Source organism: Acromyrmex echinatior, unplaced genomic scaffold (genome assembly GCF_024713525.1).
Source record: "Acromyrmex echinatior isolate Ae372 unplaced genomic scaffold, ASM2471352v2 Scaffold22, whole genome shotgun sequence".
Lineage (NCBI taxonomy): Eukaryota > Metazoa > Arthropoda > Insecta > Hymenoptera > Formicidae > Acromyrmex > Acromyrmex echinatior.
Genome location: NW_028259056.1, coordinates 421,806 through 446,201, shown reverse-complemented (window position 1 = coordinate 446,201; position 24,396 = coordinate 421,806). Strand labels below are relative to the sequence as shown.

Sequence of the window (24,396 nt, the reverse complement as noted above, 5' to 3'; positions counted from 1 at the left end):
CTTCTACCAGTGTAGTTTAATTTTTTATCTCGATTCAATTTATTCCTTATTTTTTCTAATTAATCTTAGAATTTTAGAAAGAGATGAGTTATATGCTTATTTCTATCAATGTGGATTAACTTTAATTGTAGTTTAATTTATTCTTTATTTTTTTCTAATTCTTATAAGACTCTAGAAAAGACTGAAATGTAAACTAGTTTCATTCTTTTCTAGAATTAATGGAAACGAGCATAAAAATTAAAAAAAGTTAAAGAGTATGTTAAATGGAAATTAAAGTTAATCTACATTGGTGGGAACGGGCATTAATCCGTATTAATTCAAATCGCGTTTATAGTCCTTTCATATATAATTAATTCAATATAATTTATTCGACAAAACCAAAAGTCGCTTATAATACAATTACGGCCTTTTACGCGATTGACGATAGGTGGCTATAAAGGAGACGCCACGAAATGAATATCCCTTTGTAGCGAAGCATATTTGTATTTCTCTCTCTCCCCCCACACGAATTGGCTAATGTACAAGTACTATGATTCAGCTTCATTATTCGGCTCTCTCTCTCTCTCTCTCTCTCTCTCTCTCTCTCTCTCTCAATCACAAAACACATTTACACACACATACACACACACACACACACACACACACACACAACCGCGTCGTATCTCGTTAAATTATTTATTTTTATAATTTTTGTATTTATATGTATACAGGCGTGTGTATAATATATATATATATATATATATATATATATATATATAATAATTTCAATTATTATAAACTATTAAAATTATAATACAGCCAGAGGACTTAGCGTAATGACCATTATAGACATTGGCTGCAAGCTAGTCGTTCCATTCGGTTTATCGAGGTATATACTTGTACAAGGCAGCTTATATGTACCTGATAATATCGCGAATGGAATGGCTTATGTGCTCATAAGTAAGAAGGATATACAATAAGTTTCACCAATTAATCGCTTTATGTACATACTGGCATACATACATACAAACACATACATACATACGCAAATCATTCGCTATAAATCAGTCGCACGTGCCTATGTGCACGCGTCTTTCTATGCTACAGCGATAATTTCGAGAAACAAACGATCATTATGCTCAGAGACCCGATTTTGATTTTTTTTAATCAGGCGGAGCAGCACTTAGGAATCTTCGATTCGCGCCTCGCTTTGCTTTTGGCGTTCCATTTTCGTGACATCGCATACCTCTTGGTAAAGTATTCGGAGCGTATCTAGCGTGCTTGAAATCAGTGCAGACGTGAAATGGCATAGTTTTTTTCTGTTTCTTTCTCACTTCTTGTAAAAAAAAAAAAACGCTGGCCAAACTTGGAAGCATCATCGTCGTCGGTTTATTACGTGTGTAAAACGTTAAATCATTGCGCGCGTGCATTCGAAATCACTGAATAAACCAATGTATGTAGTTTTACTGTTCCTCTTGTATTCATAATACTCTTCTTTATCAAGATTTATTTCCAACGTTTCCACAACACTTTTCAGACTTTTTTGTTGTAACATCAGATCGAGTAGAAAGTGCGCAATGAGAGAATTATAAAAAAAAAAAAATTAAAACTACTGGCACACATTAAAAAAATCAATTGGATTTTTAATACATGGAGATGTATTTTCTTTTCCTCTGTAAAAATAAATAAGTATAGTAAAAATAAATGAGAGAAATCATCGTATCTTGTTTTATATTAATTCAAATCGAGTGTATTGACTCGATTCTAATTTTCGTTGCACATCTTTCTCTGTATTTATACAAATACTTTCAACGATGGATTACGATAGATTAAAAATAATGAAATACACACAGGAATTTTGCATATACACACATAATAGCACATCGATCGCGATTTTTCGGTAAAAGTTTAGTTCAAATTCTTTCTAGAAAATTAGATTCATATTTACCTAAACATAAATTGAGAATACTGAATATATTATAAAATAAAACTTGATTTGAAATCCTTCCTCTTCAATGACAAAAATTTTTTTATCCTCTCACAGTCTTATTACAATCTTGATGGCTAAAGTAATGACATATTCGGAATTCATTCTCGATTTACTAGAGCTTCGATATTTTTACGAATTCCTACGTATAGCTAATGTAATAAACGCAAAAATTCAAGATTGGCTACTCATTAATTCAGCACAAAATCTTAAAAAAAAATAGCAAGTGCGCATTAATAAAATATCATGTTGAGGGGATTAGATATTAGCTTCGAAAAAAGAGACAAAAGGAAAGACAGGGAAGAAAAAGGGGAGAAAGAAAGGGAGAGAGGTAGAAAAGAATAGCGAAGGCGATGACATGCAAGTACAAATTGCATATGTCAGAGTTGCCAACAAGTTTCGTCCACTTCATTGGAAGAATTAATTGCTAAACCACATCCCGTAACAATCCCATTATCACGTCAACGTTATTTCATAAGCATTTAAATCTCGACCACGAGCAATCACGACTTTTAATCTCGGCTATCGTCACTTTTAAACGATCCAAAACTTCTTCACGCACTGTATGTGACACAGTTATTGCAATCGAATCTATCTATACAACGAACTAAAATATGTTTGGACATCGTGACCAGTCACCTCTGCTTTTATGATCCCAATATTCGCCGTTATAAACAAAACAACGGCTATCCGTGTATGGATCCTGCTTCTTTCTAAACCATAAAGGTTCATATGTCTCATAAGATAATCCTGTGGAAAAATACAAAATTCTATAAGCATAAAAGAGGAGCTTAATTTTCACAATTTAATCATACAAACAAACATACCTTGTGCTGTAGCCTTTTCGCAATCATGCTCGCGAGCTCGTCTAGTAGCTCTTTGTTTTTCTTCTAAACGCAATTTTTCTGCATTGGCTTCGTCCCACCGTCCATCCTCCATTAACCGCTGATCAGGCCTCAATCGAGAATCTGTTGGAGCTATACCTTCTTCTGGTTCGTTCAATTGACACGCTAGTTCCGTGAATGAATAATATTTCTCAGAGTCTTCGCTGCAATATTATATTTAAATATTGAAATATATTTCAGATATTTTTAAGATATTATGTACAAGTAAAGAGGAGGGTACAATTTTTATTATTTCGCGATTGTGCGGAGATCATTTTATTTATTAATTTAATCGAAAATTATTAATTAATTATAAGAGCCCTATACTCAAGAAAAAAATTGATATATTGAAATAAAGACTAAAATCCTCATTTACATCGTTGAAATTGTCAATTATACTTGAATAATTTAAAAACTAATTCACAGTTATTGATTCAAGAATTAATTTTTAAATGACCGAAGCATAATTGATAGCGATTTCGTAACGATGTCAATAAGGAAATTATTAACTTTATTTCGCATAAGCGTAACAATTTTGTTTTTCAGTGTAACGTCACTGTCATCATCATTTTCGGTTTTCACAAAGAAAAATACATAAGAAAGTGCAGAAATAAAATGATTCCTGAACGGTCGTGAAAAAAGTTATGCCCTCCTCTCTAAAGATCTTTTCAATCGATTTTTGTTTTGAGACTTTTCAGCATGAAAATTAATTCTATTGGAAAAAGTTGTCGATACATATATATTCTGTGTGTGTGTGTGTGTGTGTGTGTGTGTGTGTGTGTGTGTGTGTGTGACGATATAAAATTTATATATAACTTTAAGAAATGAAATAATTAAACAGGTTTAATTTTTACACGGATATTATTGCTATATACTTACGTAGGCATACGTCGTTTCCAAGCTAATATATAAGGGCCTGTTTTATAAACTGGATTATCGGGTGTGCCAGACGTGCTGATTACCGGTGCTATTTCGATCTTTGAATCCCATGTACCTTGCACTACCCACTTGACTTCCTTGTTGGAATTCATGACTATGCCCTTCACCTTGCGCTGACTGTCTCGCGAGAAGTACGAGTACGGTATGTACTTTAAATGGCACTTGATACCTTCCTTATGATTTACAATATCCATATCGCCACTCTGATCGACCCACAATCTTCCGACTATAATATTATGTACCGTAGTAGTGACTTTTCGCCATGTGTAATGATGCTGGCCAATATTAAATTCTAAATGAGCAGTACCCAAAGGAATCACCTAAGTCAAGCAAAATCACAAAATTCCATTTTCAAAATGGTTATATTTAGGAAGAACCATGATTCAAGAACAATGCGCGTAATTTGATTTGACGACGAGATTGAGTGATTATTTGCGATATGTATTGTATAATCGGTATGTCTTTTCAAATGTATCATATTGTACCTGCAAATATTTTCCACGAAATTTAGAAGCCATTGTAAACTCTTGCCAACATCGCCATTTCTTTCCTTCGCAATGTTGAGCTAGCATAGGCGGATGATGAGACACTTGCTCTGAAATCGCGCGCCATCCAAGATCATCCGTACGATCGCATTCGTAAGTTTCACCCAAAAGAGGATTAAAAGGCTTTCCCGTTCTAGCGGCGGTTGTAGCGTAACTAGACACAGTGAACGCGGCTACAAAAGCCATCTGTTCATAACTATCTGTACATTCTGCAGCCCTATTTATATATAAACAAGCAAAAAAAATTACGTCAATCATCATTTTACTTGTATAGTAAGACGCAAGTAAAAATATTTATATATACTACTATACCTATCAAGAATATCCGCGTATTCATAGTCTTCTGTTAATCGTTGAAGCATACTGAGCGGTTCAGAAAAGTTGACCGGCATAGGAATTTTGGACAAATCTTTGCCAATGCAGTTTTTCATTATACTCCATAGGTTCAAAGGATAGTTTGGTTTGTCAGGTACCCTGGTCCTTCGTTTCCGTTTTGAAATGGTGGTCATCCCGGTGCTGCTGCTGTCATTATTGGATCGCCAGCTTGCCTATGTTATAGAGTGTTATAGAATAAAAAAAAACATATCTACATCCTACGTTACGTATCATTTTACTCGAGAGGAAGAAAGAAGAGAAAGAATGTAATTTGCTTACAATATCCAGATCGTTGGTGATTCTAACAGCCGAGAGAGTCTGCGCAGCAGTGGAATCGGTCACAATAAGGAAGGAATCGGTTCCAGTGGAATCAGAGACAGGCAAGGGCGTTGGATCTCCCTCTGAACTAGAGCCATCGTCGCTACCTTGGGAATCGGTGCGATCTCTCGCATGAGAAATGGAATTGCTCGTGGCGATGGGTACAGTTAGTGTGAAAGTGTCTGATTCTTGGGCGTCGTAAAATTCAGCGTTATCCTCTTCATCCTCCGACGGTGACGTTGTAATTGCGGGATCTGCAAAGTGATAATTTTCCATTTGACAAGCGACAAGTGACGCGAACGCGGAATGAGGTATAATGTCGCGTAGAAATTCCAAGCTGGGACGGGTAAAAAATTGGACGGAACACGTGAACGCGGAATGTTGCACAAAGTCGTCACTGATCGCACGAAAGTCGTCTGGATAAGCATCGAGATAAGGATCAAGTATTTATCTCGGCGCAGCGCGACGAAATCGAGTTGTTGGTCGTTGAGAATGACGTGAAACTCGGTAGGAAAAGGCGCGTGTAAATTACGACGCGACGGCATGCGCGACCAAGTTACGCCAGTTGACGCGAGTCACCCGCGTTCGCGTTCGCGTTCGTGAGATCGTATCGCGTAATAAAGAATCGATATGACGTCCCGCGAGCCCCGCGCGGCAAGACCACCGCGTGGATCCGTCTCGAGAGTTGGGGTTCATTTCGCGCGACCGATAAACCGAACCGCTCGAGCTCGGCTCTGCCCACCCTCCTTTGCCTTTCCAGACTCCCGTTTCCGTCGCGTCGCCTCGCGTCGCCTCGCGTCGCCTCGCGTCGCCTCGCCTCGCCTCGAATCGAATCGAATGTGCCGCCGCGCGGTCGGACAGCGGCACAACGCTCTGCAGCGCTCCGGCCTGTGACCCGCTTACTGCTCATTGCTCGTTCAATCAAACTGACGCGACGCGGCGCGGCGTTGCGGAGGAACGCTTCGCTCCGCTCCGCTCCGCTCTGCTCCACTCCACTCCGCTCCGCTCCGTCCCGAGTGCACCCTCTTTCTTCTCTCTTCGAGGTGCGCACAGATAAAAAAAAGAAGGCATCGCAAGCGATACATCCAACCAACACGATTCACGAACACGCACACTCCCCTCTAATCGAATCACACGCGATTTCCGCTCTCCTCTCGATTCCGCGCCAATTCCGCGACTCTCGGTGACCGCGAGAATCATTATGAAACGCCAACAACAAGCCGCGAATGTGCTCGTTGTACTTTTCTCGGGCAATTATCGTATCCTTCGTTACCTTCGACGCACCGATCATCCTATTGTCTGCACCAAAATCGTCCGCACCGCTCGGAACTCGGGGTATCGCGTTAACGGAGATAACGGAAAGAAAAAACGATTCTCCACTAGCATGATTTGCGAGACCCGCTCCAACCGTTCCGGGAGCTCTCGCCGATTAAGCCGATTCCAACTCTCGGAGGAGACGGAAGCAGCACACCCGACTATATCGTGTGCGGACGTATGTACGATATACATAAAATTACTACGTTACCTATACGGGATGGGAGACGTCAGACGAGAACACGGCGCGGATAAACCCTCTATTTTCTCCTATGTGTATAGCGCCAATCGTAATCCGTATACGAATTTACGGATGAACGATGCATACGTAGACATACGTAGATCTGCGTAGACCACGGCTGACGTAATCACGTGATAACGCGACGCGTTGCATCGGCGCAGCGATGCCTCCTGGAGGCCACCTAGCGCGAACACGGACAAGCGATTGCAGCCGCTGAGATTTAAATTCCCGCTTCCACGTTACGAATATTATTTTTTTATATGAGAAAGAAAAAAGATAAATAAAATGCAGACTCGAGTGAGGGTTAAACTCGGCTAAATGCCAACGCGAGATACGAATTTAAAAATATAATTTTTGTTGCGTAAAGAATCTCCGGTTATAGTCTGGAGATCATTGTATTTTGGACATCATTTAACTGCCGGAATATTTAATTAGTTTAAATATGCAACAAAAAAGTGGTAAAAAAAAACATTATCTAGAAAAAAAATTTACATTTAATTAAAATTTCGACAGAGCCGCTATTATATTTCTTCACGTAGTGCATGCAGCATGTATATAAATCTAATGTACGTCCTTTTTCTCCTCCCCTCTCTCTCCCTTTCTCTCTCTCTCTCCCCTCCCCCCTTCAAAATGTTTTAATTAATTTCGATTTTTAAATCTTGAATAATAAAACTATTCTTCAGATAAGTTCAGATGGTGATATCTTCTATAGAGAGAGAGAGAGAGAGAGAGAAAATTTTAATTATGAGCTAGTAACACAAACATATAAAAAATTAAAAAATAATAATAATAATCAGTTAATAATGATTTGTTACTTGTTATTTTTGTTAAAGAAAAATTGATTCTAAATAATATAATTAAGAAGCTCTCTAAAATATATTTAGAGAGCGATTTTTAAATATTAACAAACAAAATTCTGTTTAACAAATTAAAATAGATTTTATTATCATCGTTTTTTAAAATTAAATAAAATTTGGTGCTTTTAAGCAATAATATGACAGTAAAAGTATTAAAAATGCGCCACAAGTACATGCTAACGAAACGAAATCGAAAAGAATAGAAATCAATTTATTTACGTGAAGGTCTGTGTCCTCCCGCAGGCGTCGCTGAAGGAATCGCATGTTGCGCGGCTTCCTCCAGGTGGGAATGTTGCCTAGCTAACTGCTCGACCATTTTCTCTATCCGTACTTTCTGATCACGCTCGTGCTGCAGCATCTTTTTCCACTTAGGCTCTTGTTGTTGGGCTAGTTGCAAGTAATCGCTGCTCGTCTGCAACAACATGTTCAATCTGTTGTCATAAGTTGCGTTTTGTGTGAGATCACATTGGTGATAAATCGCATCAATAGAGAGAATGCCAATGTCGAGGGCAATTTCGTGAATGAGACAACTCTGATTGGCAAGAGAATTGAACTCTGCTCTCTGCAAATCTTGCGAATTTCTACGTAGACTTTGAACGTATCATTCATATAAAAAGTTAATTACTAACTGTATTCTCGAGATTTCCCCCTTCTCTTGTCACTCGTTGGATGAATCACGCTCAGTCATGCTATATATACATATAATATCAATACGATAAGATTTACGAGATGTTCACAAAACAAGTTCAACAGTTTATTCAGCAAGTCCAGTAAAATAATGGCAAATTAATGTCATCATCTTTCAAAGCATTACTTAGACACATCATGCGATATCCTCTTAATTTGACTTGATTTTTTTAAGAATATTTAAAGATTTTGACGGCTTAATGTTGCTGTATTAAAAAGTTACTATAGTCACGATTGTTGATATCTTGACATTGAGAAAAATGCAGAACAAAAAGCATCATTCGCTGATACTTTGCGTCATATTGCAAATTATCATTTGGTTTGAACTTACACTAATCATAGCATTCGCCGCAATTCGGAAAAGTGTGGTTCGTTCGCTGACGATCTTGAATTTCGCTGCTAATTCGGGGGACGGAGGCTCTATCATTTCCAAATCGGATAAAGCTCGTTGGAGTCCAGATCCCTGCTTAAGCATCAAATCATTGCACGCTTGTAGATCATCCAATCGTCGCGTTAGATCCTTAATCACAGACGCAGTTTCTACGTTTTGATTGTCGTTATCTTGATATTCCTCCTCCTCTTCTTCTAAAAGAGATTTCGCCGCATAACGTCGCCGAAGTACTAAAGCTCAATAATATATAAGAAAAAAATAGATGCAACACGACAGTTATGCAAATGTATAATCATCGTATCGGTATTGCAGTCGTTTGTGATGCAAATCAAATTCATTAATTATACACGCACGCACGCACGCACACAATAATCTATATAATAGATGTAAAAACGTTCATTAAATTAATTATACAACAGAATATTCTATTAACACTGTGTGTAACGGTTGATTCAAATTCACAAAAAAATCTCAAAGTTTAATATTAACTTTGCAATTCGAGTTTTATAATATCTAAAATACATAAATCACATTAATTCTGAATTCTACATTTTACACAGGATATTTTTCAATCTCTTGAACACTTAATAAATAAAGAGAATAAAAAAGATAAGCCTTTCCTGAAGGTTAATTCATAAATATTAATTAATAAAGTTAAAATCTATTCGTAACAAATATATTGACTCTCTTTAAGAAATAAATTGAATTTGATTACTACATCTATTTTTTAAACTGCTAATATACGAATATTGTATATACATATAGAGAAATACTTTAGCTTATTAAAATTTATTTAACAAAAATTTTCAAGTTATGGTTCATATATATATATATCGATTTTAAAACCTTTTTAAATGTTTATAAAATCATAGTTTCTAACTGACGAATCTATCAAAATGAAAATTTTATTACATTTTAACTTTCTCTGCATCAAATTATTTTAAGCAAAACTATTTGCAGACATTAATCTTCCACAGTTATTAATTTAACTCTCTGTTTGCAATATATCATATATTTTTATTCCATCCATCTGCAATCTGGGTTTTTTTTATCCAATCCAATTTTTTTTCATTGTTTTAGGCTTTCAAAAAAATATGAAAAACTTCAAAGTTATTTTTCAACATCTCTATTACATTACTAAATAAGTTTTTTACTAAATGTTAAAATCATTATTATAAAAATCATTATTATTAAAAGTTCAGTAAAAATGACGAAGAAATCTGAGAATACAATTTCACTTATGCTGAAAAAGATTCAGATTGCAAAAGAAAGATTAAGGGAATCCTAAAGTCGCCTTATATTACCGTTTATATTTTATAATAAACATGTAAAATAAATATTTTTCTAACTGCTTTTATACACAGATTTAAAAATTCTCTTTTAAAGTATAAACGATAATGCAATCCAACCAACTGAATTTATATTAAAAATTTATATTTAAAAAAAGTTGGAAAATTACTTTTTGTTAGCTGCGTCAGCTTTCAGCGTCGACTTTCGCCGATTCATATAAATATTATATTTGCTTTATATACCATACCCATTTGAACGTATATAATAAAACAATCTTGATTCGCGAATTACATATTAGGAATTACGTGAACAAACAAATATTGAGTTCCTAGAATTAGACTTAGATAATTAATATAAAGAATTAGTTAATTAGAAAATTTGTACGTTTGTGAAGTTTGTGTTTCCTCCTGAATTGATAAAGCGGACGACTTTAGGCTCCCTTTAAATAGATGGAAAAAAGCATCCAGAAAATTTCGATGCACCTAGATGTACCGAAAAAACGACAGGTTTACGCAATACACAGGCACGATCTATTGTACAATCGTACAAACCAGATTCCATCGCTTGGATAGCCTTGGCTTTTGCTAGCTCGAGAGCCGTGACCCATTGCTGCCGCTCTACCTCGGTTGACGCCTTGATGTGGAAGGTCTGCGTGCCGCCGTTGCTCACGACGAAGGTGCAGGCGTCCACCGTGTGTATTAAGGCCCCGTGTAAGGAAATCGTCCCGCGGCAAGTGTGAGACATCTCCGCGGGATTTCTGAAACAGGGAGTAACGGAGACGCAACAGTCTCAGGTACCCGTCCCTCTCAGGTCGCCCCGAGATTGCCGAATGACACAGAGAAAGACAGACGTGAGTTTGCAATCGGGAGGGACGGACTCGATTTTTAATTAACGACGATCCGGACGATTCGGCCGTGAACAAGATTCATCCAAGCGACCACTTCTCCCTCCCCCTCAAAAAAAAAAAGACAAAAAAAAACAGAAAAACAGAAAAGCATAACAATATGTAGCAACGATTGTCTGCGTTAATCTGTGACACCATATTTCTGACTTGGCGAGAGAGACGGAGTGGTGAGTGACGGATAGGATGGCGAGGAACAGTTATTAGCATAGAAAAAATATGGACTTATCAGCGTAATCCAAGGAAACTAAACACTCGATTACGCAGCCGATGGAAGCGATTTAACGATCCCATTACCATCCCGTATAGGCCTTATTACGAATCCGGCTGCTCCCCCATCCCGCGACACGTCCACATAGATGAGTGCCTCTTGTCACACTCGCGGTTGTCGGTCAAGAGCAATCCATGGGAGGATAGGATATTCTCCGTCGTACGAAACGACTGTCCGAATACCGGTGGAGCGGGGAGGAGGGTAGGACAGCTCTCAATCGGATCATGCACGTGATGTCACTCGGGTTAATCGAACACGCAACAATCATGATTCCGCGTGGAAGAGAAAAAAAAAAAGAAAGAAAAAAAAATCATGCTCGGAATCGTGTACAGGCTGTACAGGGTGTCCTCGAAATGGATCGCTGAGCTCTCGGGTGTGTATTTATTTATACTCTACTCGCCCGCACCGTGCGTGGATGAAAAGAGAAAATCATGCGATCATCACGATTAGTGTGATTAGTCTGAAAATTTTTCTTTCCAGAATCAACGCCTTTCGCCTGCAGTAAAGAACTTTACTTCGCAAAGAATGTATAAAGAATGTATCTTTGTCTTATAATAATGATGCTCATTGCAATCTGACAAACTGATCTATCGTTGCACTAAATAGTGACGAATCTATAATATAGGTCGGAAAAAAGATGCATATTTATCTACTAATCGGCATTTGAATCTATAAGGCTTGATTCGGTTAACATAAGATTAATTTTAATCTCAATTTTTGCTCTTTATCTTTTTCTCCAATTCTAAAAATTAAACCGAGATTCTAATTGTCTGTTTTCTATTTTCTCAATGTAGATTAACTTTAATCGCGATTCAACTTCTACTCTTCTGTATCTTTTGTGAATTCTTAGAACTAGAAAAAGACGAAGAGTTAGTCAATGTAAAACGTGCAAAAGAGTAGCTTTAACAATCGATTTAAAAAGAACGATCGTGCTCCATTTTACGAACAAATCACGAGTCTCTGAGAAATTCTAACAAAATTCTACGTAAATAGAAAGGTGTTTGTAATTTGGAATGTAGTTTCGATATATGTATGTCAACTACGATCGCATAATCTTTCTCCATCCAAAGCGAGTAAAACTGCACACTGTCAAAGTCCATCAATCTATTTAAGAACACTCTGTATAACGTTCAAGTATACATTGGCGAAAACGTGTTTCGAGATACTTGCGTGCATTTATTTACCAAGATAATAATCTTACAGTATTGCGCATAATCTCGTTATTTATGTAATCTTTGGTGAATATTTGTGATGAAATCTGCATAAAAATACGACAAAATAGTCTCCACAATTCATTGAAAGGGCAGGAGGTTATTGTTGAATTCGATTTACCGTGAATTGATACGATGTGAATTGATGGCTGTGTTGATAAAATTCAGTTTATTCAGCAGTGATGTATTGACCCGATTTTTCCTACTTGACCATTCACGATGTTTATGCATGGTATTCCGAAGATAGTTTTCCTCAACTCAAAGATTCTAATGTGTTCGGATTAAACTTTCACTTAGGAGATATCGAAACACGCATCCGCCACTCGTACTTTTATTAAAGAGAAACGGATTAATGTATGCAAAAATTCATTGTTAAAAGGAAGCGCCCTCTGTGTGTGTGTGTGTTTTATATATATATATATATATATATATATAAGTCGAGTTATTAAAAATATCCTGTATGAAGAGAGAAAAATGAAGGCGATATAAATCCAACTACAAAGAAAGGAAAATTATTCAATCAAGAGAAAAGGAGGAAATTACTCGACAAAGATTACAAAATCGTTCAGTTCATCGATCGCATTCGGAGAAAAAAGAAAAACGTAAAATTAATCTGTAATTAATTCCTTCTGCGCGATTGGTAGAACTTTCGACCGCGTTCATCCAAAAGAGCAAGAAAAATAAAACCGTTTAATCTAAGATACCGGTAACAGCTATATCTTGTCGATTCAACAACGATTGCAGTTAGATGTACAGTGACTGCATGAGACAGTGACAAAGTGAACAAAAAGTGAACAATAAGACGAGACTCGACTGGGACGAACGTAACTTCCTCGCACGATAAAGAACACAACATAAAAAAGCGGTACATTTCATTGCACACGATTGTATTATATACATTCACACACACATACTCGCACATATGAAGAGAGAGAAAGAGAAAAATAAGAAGAGATAAAGAAAGAAAATGAAAAAGGATAATAGAGAACACAAGTGACAAGTGTTACGTTTAGCATGGTTTAGCGTATATTACGAGGAAACGTTTAATTTTCATATTGACACGTAATACGTAAGATAATACGTAATACAACCGCTGACATGTTACAAAGGTCTTACTTTCAAAAATATCGTATACAAAAATATTAGGGAAATCTATTATATTATATAATATACGTGACATATACTATAGTATTTTCGTATGCGGTATTTTTCGAAAATATGGCCTCAGGTAGGTGAAATCGTGGAGAAAGCGAGATTTTTTTTTTTATTAAGGCCATCAATAAATTGAAATTGCACGAAAAGATGTAAAGTTACATAATGTGTATGTGTGCGTATTCGTACGCGCGTCTGTGTACGTGCATGTGTGTATGTGTGTGTGTATGCGCGCGCGCGCAATCGAGTATCAAAAATGGGAAATGGGAACACAAACGTTCGTGGAGGCTGTTTTTTTAATTACAAACTCGCGGAAAGGGATGGGGGCAGTCGGGATATGCGATTTCGCATATTTCGTTTTATCTTTTTTGTTTTGACTTTTTTTACTTACTCGGAGGCTCTGCCAGCTCTCCGCTTGCGTCGCGATGATATCTTTGGCCCCCCTGTTGGTTCAGCCCTAAACAATCCATAAAACAAACAGACCCCGTTCACATTGTGTAACACTGTGGCAAAGCTTATTGCTCGAAATTTCGTTCTGTTTTCTCGATTTTTTTTTTTCTTTACCCACCGTCAGAAGTAGGCAAGAACATATATAGACGATCTTTTCTCTTTGTCGAGTCGCTCCAAGTTCGCAAGAGATCGGAGGAAAAAAAAAAAAACACCGACATACCGGCACTGGTCGACGGTGACGCGAGACGTGAAGTTCATTCGGTTCATAACGCGAGCTGTGTGATTTTTGCGTGCACACGTGTTATTGTGCGAGAAAAAGCCTTACAGCAGAAATAATTGAGAATAAAATATTCTTATACGTCAACAGATCCGTACTATATACGTACCAGTGGACAATCCTCAGAAAGGCATTGCAAACTCAAATCACACAAACTGTGCCAAGCGGAGTGTTGAAATTGAATTTAAAAAAAAAAAAAAAAAAAAAAATGTTCTAGAAAGCAATCTCTCGGTACGCAATCATTTGTCAGAAAAACGTGGCTGCTCTACTTGCGAAGATAACGTGACTGCACGAGATACAAGAAGGTTTGGAAACTCGTATTGCATCATTTTATTAATTTCAATGAGGCTGCCAGAGCGAAATTCATGTAAAAAAATGTCAGGCTGGGGATGAGTATTATTCGTTGCGAATTACAAAGCGCCAAGTATAAGCGGTCAAGTGCGATAAGTCTCATAATTTAAAATTACATTAAAATGAGAGAGATGTACGTAATAAACTTCCTCCGACGCGTCGTCAAATGCGAGGATTGTAATGTAGGATTATATCGTTCTCGGAACCGCATTCTTCGGCTATAATTGGCTTTCTACAATGAGCCATTACCTAAGTCTTTAAATCTTAACCCGTAAGAAATTGATCACTCCATAGTTGATTACTATTCTTACCTACATTTGACTGTGATTGTTCAATTTTTTACGAGTTATATTTCAAGCATAAATAATGGCTTATTGCAGAAAGCAAGCTATAATAAATATTATACGTTTGTCGCACGATAAATCTTTCAAGCTTGTTAATTGGCTGCAAGATAGACGTTTTTTTATCATTTCTATCAGTGTAAATTAACTTTAATCTCGGTTTAATTTACTTTTTATCTTCTTTTAGTTCTAAGGATTAGAAAAAGATTAAAATTAACTATAGATTGGTAGAAATAGATCAGAGAGATTCTCAGATTTCTTTCTGCTATTGCCAATCGACAGGCTTGATAAATTTATCATATGTGTAATACTCCGTACAGTATAAAATACTTAAAAAATATTTTTCAACATATTTCATTGCAACATGTAAAATATTTCAAAAATTTTTTACGAAATCTTTCTAAAATATGAATATGTATACAAAAAATCGCAGTGTTTGAAATATTCTTCTTACAATATATATTTATATTTATATTTCACAAGAATATTTTTAAAATATCGTTGTGAAATATTTTAATGCAATATTTTACAACGTCTTACAAACGTTTACAAAAAATATTTCTGAAATATTTTATTAAAATATGATTTATATAAATATTTCATGCTGTGTGGAACTAGCCTTTATTCAGCATTGATAACACATAGAAAATCGTAAGGCATTTCATGGAATAACTGTATTGTCAATCTTGAATAATTTTTTAACTTAATTCTTGAAACACAGCCTCCGAGAAGACTCGATTTCAAATTCATCAAGATTGACACAACACGAATATAAATATTTATAATTTAGATAAATTCTTTCAAGTATTTTAATAAAATATTTTAGACGTATTTCATAAACGTTTGTAAAACGTTTTAAAACATTATACATAAAAATATTTTAGAAATATTGTACAAATATTGTAAAAAAAAAAATATTCCAAAAACTCTAATTTCCTGGAACATGAAAAATTTTTGAAATATTTCAAATCCTGCAATGAAATATTTGAAAATACTTGTGAATTATTTTATGCTGTATGAAAAATTCTTCCTATTGACCTCTATACGCACTTTGTGACATATCCTGTAGACGCGAGCGAGTGTATGCGATGTGAGTAATGTCGTATTCACATCATCCATAAGGAGTTTTGTCACGCTTTTATGTAACCGTTGACTATTGCCCGACACGCTACACCTGCGATACGCGTATGACTCTTGCATATTTCGTACATATACGTTAATACGCTGACAAATACTAAATCTGAAAGCCAGGTAAAATCAATCCAGGAGATGAACGTTATTACACGATTCGAGAGAACGGCGTTTAATTCAGCATTACTTGGATAAACTAGATGATAAAATTATATGCCATACTATTGAAAAACAAGAGAATCGCAAAACTTGCTTATAATGTACATATGCATTTTGTCTAAGGTGTCTAAATGCTCCCATCCAATATTTGGATCCTCCCCCCCCTCTTTCTCTCTCTCTCTCTCTCTCTCTCACACACACACACACTCACTCACTCTCACTCCCACTCTCACTAATGTATTTTATCGCCAAGCTCTTTAATGTCCGTTTCTACCAATATAAATTAATTTTATAATCTCAGTTCCACTTACATTGAAAGAAAAAAAAACTAAATTCTAATAAAATCTAATTTCTAATAAATATTCATTTGAATAATTCTAAATAAACATTTATTAAACATATTTAGCAAACATGTATTTATTTGATACAAAAATTTATTTGATTTAACTATAATTTTTTAAATTAAATGAATATTTATTTGCTGTAAATATCTATTATTTAGTACTATTCCAAGAAATATGTCTTTCTTTAGTAAATATTAGGTGTTGGAATTAATTCGTAGCGTTTTACAAGTGATGGGAAGTACTTTCATTAATGTATTTTTTAATGCTCATGTGAAATAAATAACATTCTTTCATTAAAAAACGCTACGAATTAATTCCAACACCTAATATTTTTTCAGAGTACTCCCTATTTTTTTTCTAATTCTAACTATAATAATTCCAACTAATTCTTTATCCTTTTCTAGTTCTAAGAATTAGAAAAAAAAGATAGAAAGTACTCCGAAAAAATATTTACTAGATAAATACATATTTCTTTGAACATACAAGTGTACATACAAGTGTACATACAAGTGTAAGTAAACATTTACAGTAATAAATAATCACTTAAGAAAAAAAAAACACGTTCGCTAAATATGCTTAATGAACGATTATTTAATTAGAGCTACGAAACGAGCCTAAGACTACAATGTCACGTGATAGATTTGCTAATTTACTCCTTCCCGCGCGTCAGTCGAGTTGATATGCGCCGCGGATAAAAAGCTCTCTCATCTCTAATATGCTTAATAAAGCACCTAACAGACGAGACGGATCCTGACAGGTACTGTAGCCGAATTCCGAAACTATTCTACGCGCATAGAGAGCAGAAATCGCAGCGATGCAGAGGACGCGTATACATATATACATACACATGTATGTTCCCTCCCCATCCCGTCGGTCGCGTAGATATCGCGAATACTCATTATGACAGCTGTAAACTGTTGCCACTGTTGCCAGGCTATTTTTGACCGAGAGAGCGATCGAAAAGAGTTCCGCGCACATAACCTAAGTTTAATCGCGATGCGCAACACGGGGAGTAGGCGAGCAGCTCCACCGTGACATAGATATATAGATGAATTCTCTCCTTTCTCCTTATCATTTTCTATTTTTTTTTCTCCGAATAGAAACCGAGTCAAAAGAACGAACGGCATCGCGTATCGCGATCTTGGCGCGACGGCGATGACGATGACGGCGATGATGATAATGATGATGACGATGACGACGACGACGACGACGACGACGACGACGAAGACGTCGAGAGATCGATCGCGCAGTTAAAATAGCGAATGTAAGTAACTAGATGACGACGCGGCGAGGAGCGCACGCTCGCGATCCGCGAGCGACATATTTAACGTCGACGACGTCGACAGATCCGACGACACGTAGGAAACTACCTGTAATACGACAGGAGGCCGTTTGACAGGACGAACCATCTCCGTTGGTAACCTTTCAGGTAGTTGGTCCATTTGAAAAGCCACCCTTTCATCTCTTGCGCGCCGTGCTGACTCTTCGGGTCGCCCATACTGCGTGCTCACGCAGGTCACGCAGGTCACGCAGGTTACGCTCGCGTATCTCGCACCTCCCTGATACGAAAGCGATGCGAGCTGATATCTGCCTGCACATCACACGTCTGCGTTGTACCGCGCCACCATTTTGCCTTTTGGTAATTCCTCGTGGAAGGAGAAGAAAAGGGGGTTGCTCTCCTTCCCCTCCCAATCAGCCCGCTGCTCTTCTGCTACTCTCTTCTTCACTCGTTCCGTTTCGTTTCGTTTCGTTTGGACTCGTTCGAGCACAGGTGTAGTGTAGTATGCAGACCGTAGTCGATGCTGTCAATTGTCAAGACGGTCGATCACTGGTAGACTCTACTATGGAAGCTTCTCTTTCTTGCCGATGATTCAACACCTTCCTTTCCTCTCTTCGACGAGCCACGGCCGCCACGACTCACAAGTCACACGCCACGTTTCTCACTGACGGCTCACCTAACCTAACCTAACCCTTGTTACCATCGTCATTGATGGATGCGATATGTCCTCCATAGAGTCCTATATAAAGAGACCCAACATTGATGTCCGAGTTCCTGATTGGCAGTCTGATATTTATTCTGATTGGGTATCCCCTCTTAAGTGAAGCAGCCATATGATACGACCGAAACTGAGGATCGATTGTGTGACTGCTGTTATTCACTGAATGAAAACAAGGGTAAATGATGTATCATGCGCATCATGCGTGAAATGGAATGCAGCCTATATCTTTGTCGATTTTTCTCACCTCTCGTACTTTCATCTCATATGAAAAAATACACGCAATTGGCTATGAACATAGTGAAAATGCGATATCCCTAGGCTCACTGGAATGAAAATTACAGATGCGAGTGCGATTGAACATGTAGCATAACCTTAATTGTAGAAAATGGTAGAAAGTTTTGAATTCTATCCCATTCTATCGCAATCGCTTTATTGTCCAGAATTATATTGTATTTCCAAAAGTGAGCCAGAATTATTCGAGAGCTAACGTTTCAATTGTATGGAGATAGAATGAATGTTACGGAAAAACAGAAGGAAATATTGATACAATTTATGGAACAGCACCCTGACTTTGATCGTGATCGTTTAAGATATAACAAGGAAAATAAATGAAAAATTATAAGTAATTATGATTATTAATCGTATTTCTTACAAGTATGTTTCTATAAATAATATTCTTATAAGTTTTGTTTTTATATATGTCATGCGAATTCAATATTTAAATATTTATATTTTAAAATATTTTTAGGATGTGAATTTTGGGAAAAATTATTATCTTTTTTTAAGTACATCAGGAGCTCGATTGTGTATTTTGAAATAAGATGAAAATTGTGAAAGTGAGCAATGATTACTAGATGTTGACCAATTAAATTATGAATATTCTAATGAATTTGTTCACTTTTGTAATTTTCACTTCATTTCTAGAACCAATTGAGCTACTCGATCCACTCCTGATTTAAAGACCGAGCTCGCAGAGTTCGCTCTTTACTAGCTAATGCAGATTTTCGCGCCTAAATTAAATTCACAACTTATATATTTATGATAATGCTATTAAATAGAAATTGATGTACATTATGTATAATAATAAATGAGGAAAGTAAGTTTTTAATTCTTTTCCTCTTTATAATATATTAAAGATTCTAACGAATATAAATCAAGTGATATAACTTATAAATTGCATTTATCTTGCAATGTAGTATTTTCTTTTAAGAAAACACACCTTGCATATGAGTCTGCTATATTCATGTCTAATGTCTATTTTTAGTATATAAGACTATTATCAGTTACTAGTAAAGCAAAAGAAATTTTCAATTAATAGGGTATTTTTTATTTATTCATAAAAATAAACAATTTCATTTTATAATCTAATCTTACAGGATAGTTTACAGCTTTGTAGCGTTCGAAATTAATTCTTGGCACTCAGATTGCTCGAAGATCAAGCTCGCCATCTGCTAGCTCGCATCTCAGATTTACATTGCCGAACGCACCTATAAAAATAGAGATATGCAAATTATTCGAATACAAATTCGAGCAGTTTGTACATCTCTACTTTTGAGTTGACCTTTAAACAGTGTAATTGTGTAAAATTATTATTTATTGCTATCATCATATTTTTTCTAGACATGGAGAGACTGGAAGGCTAATACCTTAAAAAAGATTGCAAAACACAAGATTTACATGATGGGAACAGGTGGCGGATCACCAAAAGATTTGTAGTTATCTGAAAAAGAATACTTTTTAAGAGATATTTCGGAAGATGAATTTACAAATATGACTCCAAGTTATGATAAAACTTCGAATTCATTTGCTTTATCTAATATTGAAGAAAAAGAAGATGAAGTATTTTCACTTGATGCTTGGAATGATGACATCATATGAAATACATTCTCCTGTTCAACAAAATAAGCAGAATATGCAATTACGTATGCTATTAAATAGTAACATACATCCAATTGAAAATAATAAAAATGAGATGTCTTACAAATTTTAATTATCATCATTTTGTTAATTATTTTAAAAATATGAATTAATAAATTTATTATTTCTTTTTAATTAATAAGTTTCAATAAATAAAACACATTCATAACAAGACAATAAAATAAATAATTCTTTAAAACAGAAAAAGTGCTTTATGCAACAAAATACTAAAGGAAATAAATGTGAAACAATTGTTTCATCACACAATTTGATATTGTATATCAAATTAAAAATAAGGAAAATTGGGTATGCATATAAGATTTATTTAGGCATGCATTTTAATGTATTATTTTTTATAAATATAGATTAACATAGATTTAAGTTATTGTATTTTACTTTACTATTTACAGAAACAAGATAAAACAATATGTGCATTATCTTTACATGATACAGAGGATTATATTGCAAATCATTCAAAAGGTATACAAAGTTTTTTAATAAAATGTATTAATATCATTAAAATGAAAAATAGACTCTCCTGCTAACAAATTGTTCAAAAATATTAAAGAAAAACATTAGTAGTCAGTGCAGAAAACAGTGCGCAAAGTGTTAATAGTAAATTGCTTATAATTTGCATCAAAACTGTCAAAATCAAATACAAAATTCTCTATAATACATCAGAAAATTTTGTATTTCATTTCGACAGTTGTAATGTTGATAAACGATTAAAATAATTTAACACTGTTAACACTGTTCACTGTTTTTCATTCCTTTAACATTTTCAATTAATATCATTGTTTAATTAACTTTTTTTTATATTATTTAGGTGTAAAAAAATCACGGTTTATGAACACAACCATTAATTTCTTAAAAAAGAAGTCAACAACGTCCGAGAATATTAAACAGAAAATTTTAGAATTGAAACAGGAAAAAATAAAATTAAAAAAAGAATTAATTGTTCTTAAAGAAATTCTACAACAACTACATAATACGAATGATCTCATATCAATTATGAAGAAAGAATTAATAGATCAATACCTGACAACAGATCTTTAATAAACAAAGATATGTATTATGCAAAAGTTACCAAAGATATATGTATTCTGTGATATATCATATAGTATTGTTTCTTTATATACACTATAAATTTTTAAATTGCTATAATTAATTCACATGTTTGTTTGGTTTCTTTTTTCTAATGCAAGAATAAAGTTCTAGCTCAACATATTTAAGTATCTAATATTTTGGCCAAAGTTATATATACATATGTATGTATGCATAATTCATGCAGTACATGTTTAAATTTGCGATAATACTACAAATTATAATTTTACTTTTTATGAACAACACTATCATCAAAATGATTTTATTTTATAGAGCACAAGAAATATATAATTAATACAAAAATTAACGTGCTTTAAATTAGTGATAACTCTGTAAATTGTTGCTTGTTTGCATACAACAATAAAGCGTGTCACTAGCAAAATTTAATGTTACTCTTCATAATATTATACTGTTCCACTAAAACATGTATTACTTTATTATATCTTATTTACACGTTATTTAAGCGTGTCGCTAATGTACCCACGCCATTTAATCCCTGAGATATTTAAATTATAGGCTGTTTGAAAACAACGCAATTACTAGTCTTAATAATGGACTCTAAATAAAGATAATAAATTCTTCCGCGTTCATTCGTTAATGTTTATTCATTTGTATGATAATCATTACAAGTCGCAATATACCTCGAATGTCATAACATACATCTTTCCTATCAGCATTACGACTTATAATTAATATGCATGAAAATACGCGAAATCACGACAAGTGCTTACATTGTTGTTATATATTTCCTTCTGTCGCTAAATGCATAATAAATATGGAAACAAAAATTATACAGGGAGTTAAAATTTACATTTTAACGAAGGAAAATAATAGGATATACATTCTCGTTTCTTGTATCACTTGTTAATTTGAATAATAATAAAAAAGAAAAGATTATATTTAAGCCTTACTATTTATCTCCTCAGTAACAATAAAAATAATCTTTATTATTTTTATATTGTTATCGCTTAAACTCAATTCTGACAAATTTTTCTAATTTTCCAATCCGTGCTTCTTAATATTCTTTTGTGTGCCTGTAAAAACACAATAACAACATTCTCCTTATGAGAAGTTTTTCAGCATAAATACTTCATTTAGTTTCTTGTAAATATGTTAAAAAATATTAGGTGTTGGAATTAATTCGTAGCGTTTTTTAATGAAAGAATGTTATTTATTTCACATGAGCATTAAAAAATACATTAATGAAAGTACTTCCCATCACTTGTAAAACGCTACGAATTAATTCCAACACCTAATATGATCTTGCACAATTGTGTAGCTCGAGACATTCGCATCTAGAATGTAAAATTTTTTGTAATGTTTAAGATATCAAAATGTTAATTTTCTCATGTTGATAGTACTAGAAAGTTAATAAAAAATTCTAAAAAAATTTGTAGAATTCTATGAGAAGAAAATAAACAATTTTCATCTCTTGCAATTTTTCTATAAAGTTGATAGTATTTGAGTAAAAAATTATTAAAGATCATTTTCGACAATTTTTAGCAATTAATATCTTGTTACTATTGCAAAAATTGTAAAATGGCGCGATATTAGTCGCGTGTGACACGCGATATCCAATGACAGTACTTTTAGAATGAGAATATCGGCAAAGTTATATACTCATTGGATATCGCGTGTCGTGCGCGACACCGCGCTGGTGTGCCGGAGATATTACAGCTCTAAATATACCAAAATAGCGCAAAAGTTCTTCATTATCTTCAGATTGACTACGTTTATATGGCTCGATTATTTATACTCAAGTCACAGACTTATATAAACAGACTGCTGATCAATGTGATAGAAAGAGATGAATCTGATTCCGAGCTGTCTTTGTTAGTTTCCATATGCATATGTATGCCTGTCTGTGAGTGTCGTGTGAATTTGGCTGGTCATGTAATTGGCTGCGTTCAGCAAAAAAAGCATCAGCTTTATAATTGTTGTAAAATTCTTATATGATGGTCTTGCCCTTAGTTTCTCACTGGATCTAAAGTCGGTATTCATAATCAAATCTTATATTCAAAATCATCTTACGTACGGTCTTAAGAAGTCACGAACCAATCAGAGGGCCGCAGCAAGATATTACTTAAGACGTTTTGAATCGACTATAAATGCCAGCCTAAATGTATAAAACAAATCATATTCACGAATTTCACATAACAGTTACAAAATTGCTTTTTCTATTAAACATAGTCATTTATATGTGTGTGAGAACTCAAATATGGCGTTGCCCAGCGCTGTTTTCAAACAGGAAGGCGAAATTGGCAGTCTATTTATACAAGTCTGTGGCTGAAGTTATTATTACATCAATGTTATAAAATTGGCCAATCATAGCTATTCCTCCGAAGAATGGAATGACAATGATTGCGTTCAACAGATTCAATTGTTGCGGAGTGGATTCATAAACGCTCGCTATCATTGGTATATCCTTTTATATTATCCAATAGCAGCGAGCTCCACGGATCTGCTGTACGCGACTATTGGCTGCGGTCAAAGTTTCATTATAAATTCTTTAAAATGTTTGTCAATTAGAAAAAAGAATTTTACGAATTGACCAGTCAAAAAACGCTTTAGAGTAACATTGCTTTTGTAACATCGCATTGACCGTATCCTGTGATTAGCCATACATCGGCGTAAATCGAGCCATATAAATGTAGTCACCAATCATATCATAGATCTGTTTTTTATTGCACTTTTTGAACTGGTGCACTAACAAGAGAACCGTCGGAGACGTTCCCTTTCTTGTCGTTTTCGGCATAAATGCGTGCATGGCGTGTATGTAATCCTTGAGATATGCTGATAAAAAAAAATATTACTCATATTTTTTTTCATCAGCATATCTCAAGGTTTACGTACATGGTTACGCCATGCACGCATTAATTTTTGTCGAAAACGACAAAAAATTGCGAAATTGAAATCTTAAAAAAAATTTTTTGTCATTCTCAGCATAAACTTCACCTCACAGCACGCATCAATACGTATA

General features: G+C 34.9%; 1 protein-coding gene and 1 long non-coding RNA gene across 11 annotated transcripts; one reads left to right on the top strand and one right to left on the bottom strand.

The window, feature by feature from the left end:
• Positions 1-337: 337 nt before the first annotated feature.
• Osbp (oxysterol binding protein) lies at positions 338-18,373 on the bottom strand. 7 transcript variants are annotated; one of them, XM_087416440.1, is made up of 11 exons: positions 17,766-18,373; positions 13,734-13,799; positions 10,359-10,564; positions 8,458-8,753; positions 7,659-7,851; positions 4,989-5,281; positions 4,647-4,882; positions 4,275-4,551; positions 3,730-4,109; positions 2,794-3,014; positions 338-2,716 (listed from the first exon to the last, which is right to left on the bottom strand). In XM_087416440.1, exons 1-11 carry the CDS (start codon positions 17,891-17,893, stop codon positions 2,574-2,576), a joined length of 2,439 nt encoding a protein of 812 aa, XP_087272566.1. In that variant the 5' UTR covers positions 17,894-18,373; the 3' UTR covers positions 338-2,573. The 7 variants fall into 7 exon arrangements, with proteins under 7 accessions (XP_087272566.1, XP_087272567.1, XP_011057030.2 ...); XM_087416441.1 differs by having other exon boundaries at positions 8,458-8,747; XM_011058728.2 differs by having other exon boundaries at positions 8,458-8,711.
• LOC147906537 (uncharacterized) lies at positions 17,496-21,263 on the top strand. Of its 4 annotated transcripts, XR_015548380.1 has the most exons (6): positions 18,508-19,049; positions 19,144-19,491; positions 20,016-20,317; positions 20,515-20,618; positions 20,723-20,792; positions 21,139-21,263. It is a non-coding gene; the product is annotated as an uncharacterized LOC147906537 (long non-coding RNA). The 4 variants fall into 4 exon arrangements; XR_015548381.1 differs by lacking the exons at positions 18,508-19,049; positions 19,144-19,491 and adding an exon at positions 17,496-17,659; XR_015548378.1 differs by lacking the exon at positions 19,144-19,491 and having other exon boundaries at positions 18,511-19,049.
• The last annotated feature ends 3,133 nt before the right edge of the window (positions 21,264-24,396 follow it).

Bases quoted from the DNA above. Each gene is read 5' to 3' on its own strand.
- Osbp (XM_087416440.1), bottom strand. From the start codon at position 17,893: ATGGGCGACCCGAAGAGTCAGCACGGCGCGCAAGAGATGAAAGGGTGG. The intron at 7,852-8,457 runs GTAAGTTCAAAC...ATGTTGTTGCAG, and splicing joins CGGCGAATGCTATGATTAGT to ACGAGCAGCGATTACTTGCA. The intron at 4,110-4,274 runs GTACAATATGAT...TGCTTGACTTAG, and splicing joins TTCGTGGAAAATATTTGCAG to GTGATTCCTTTGGGTACTGC.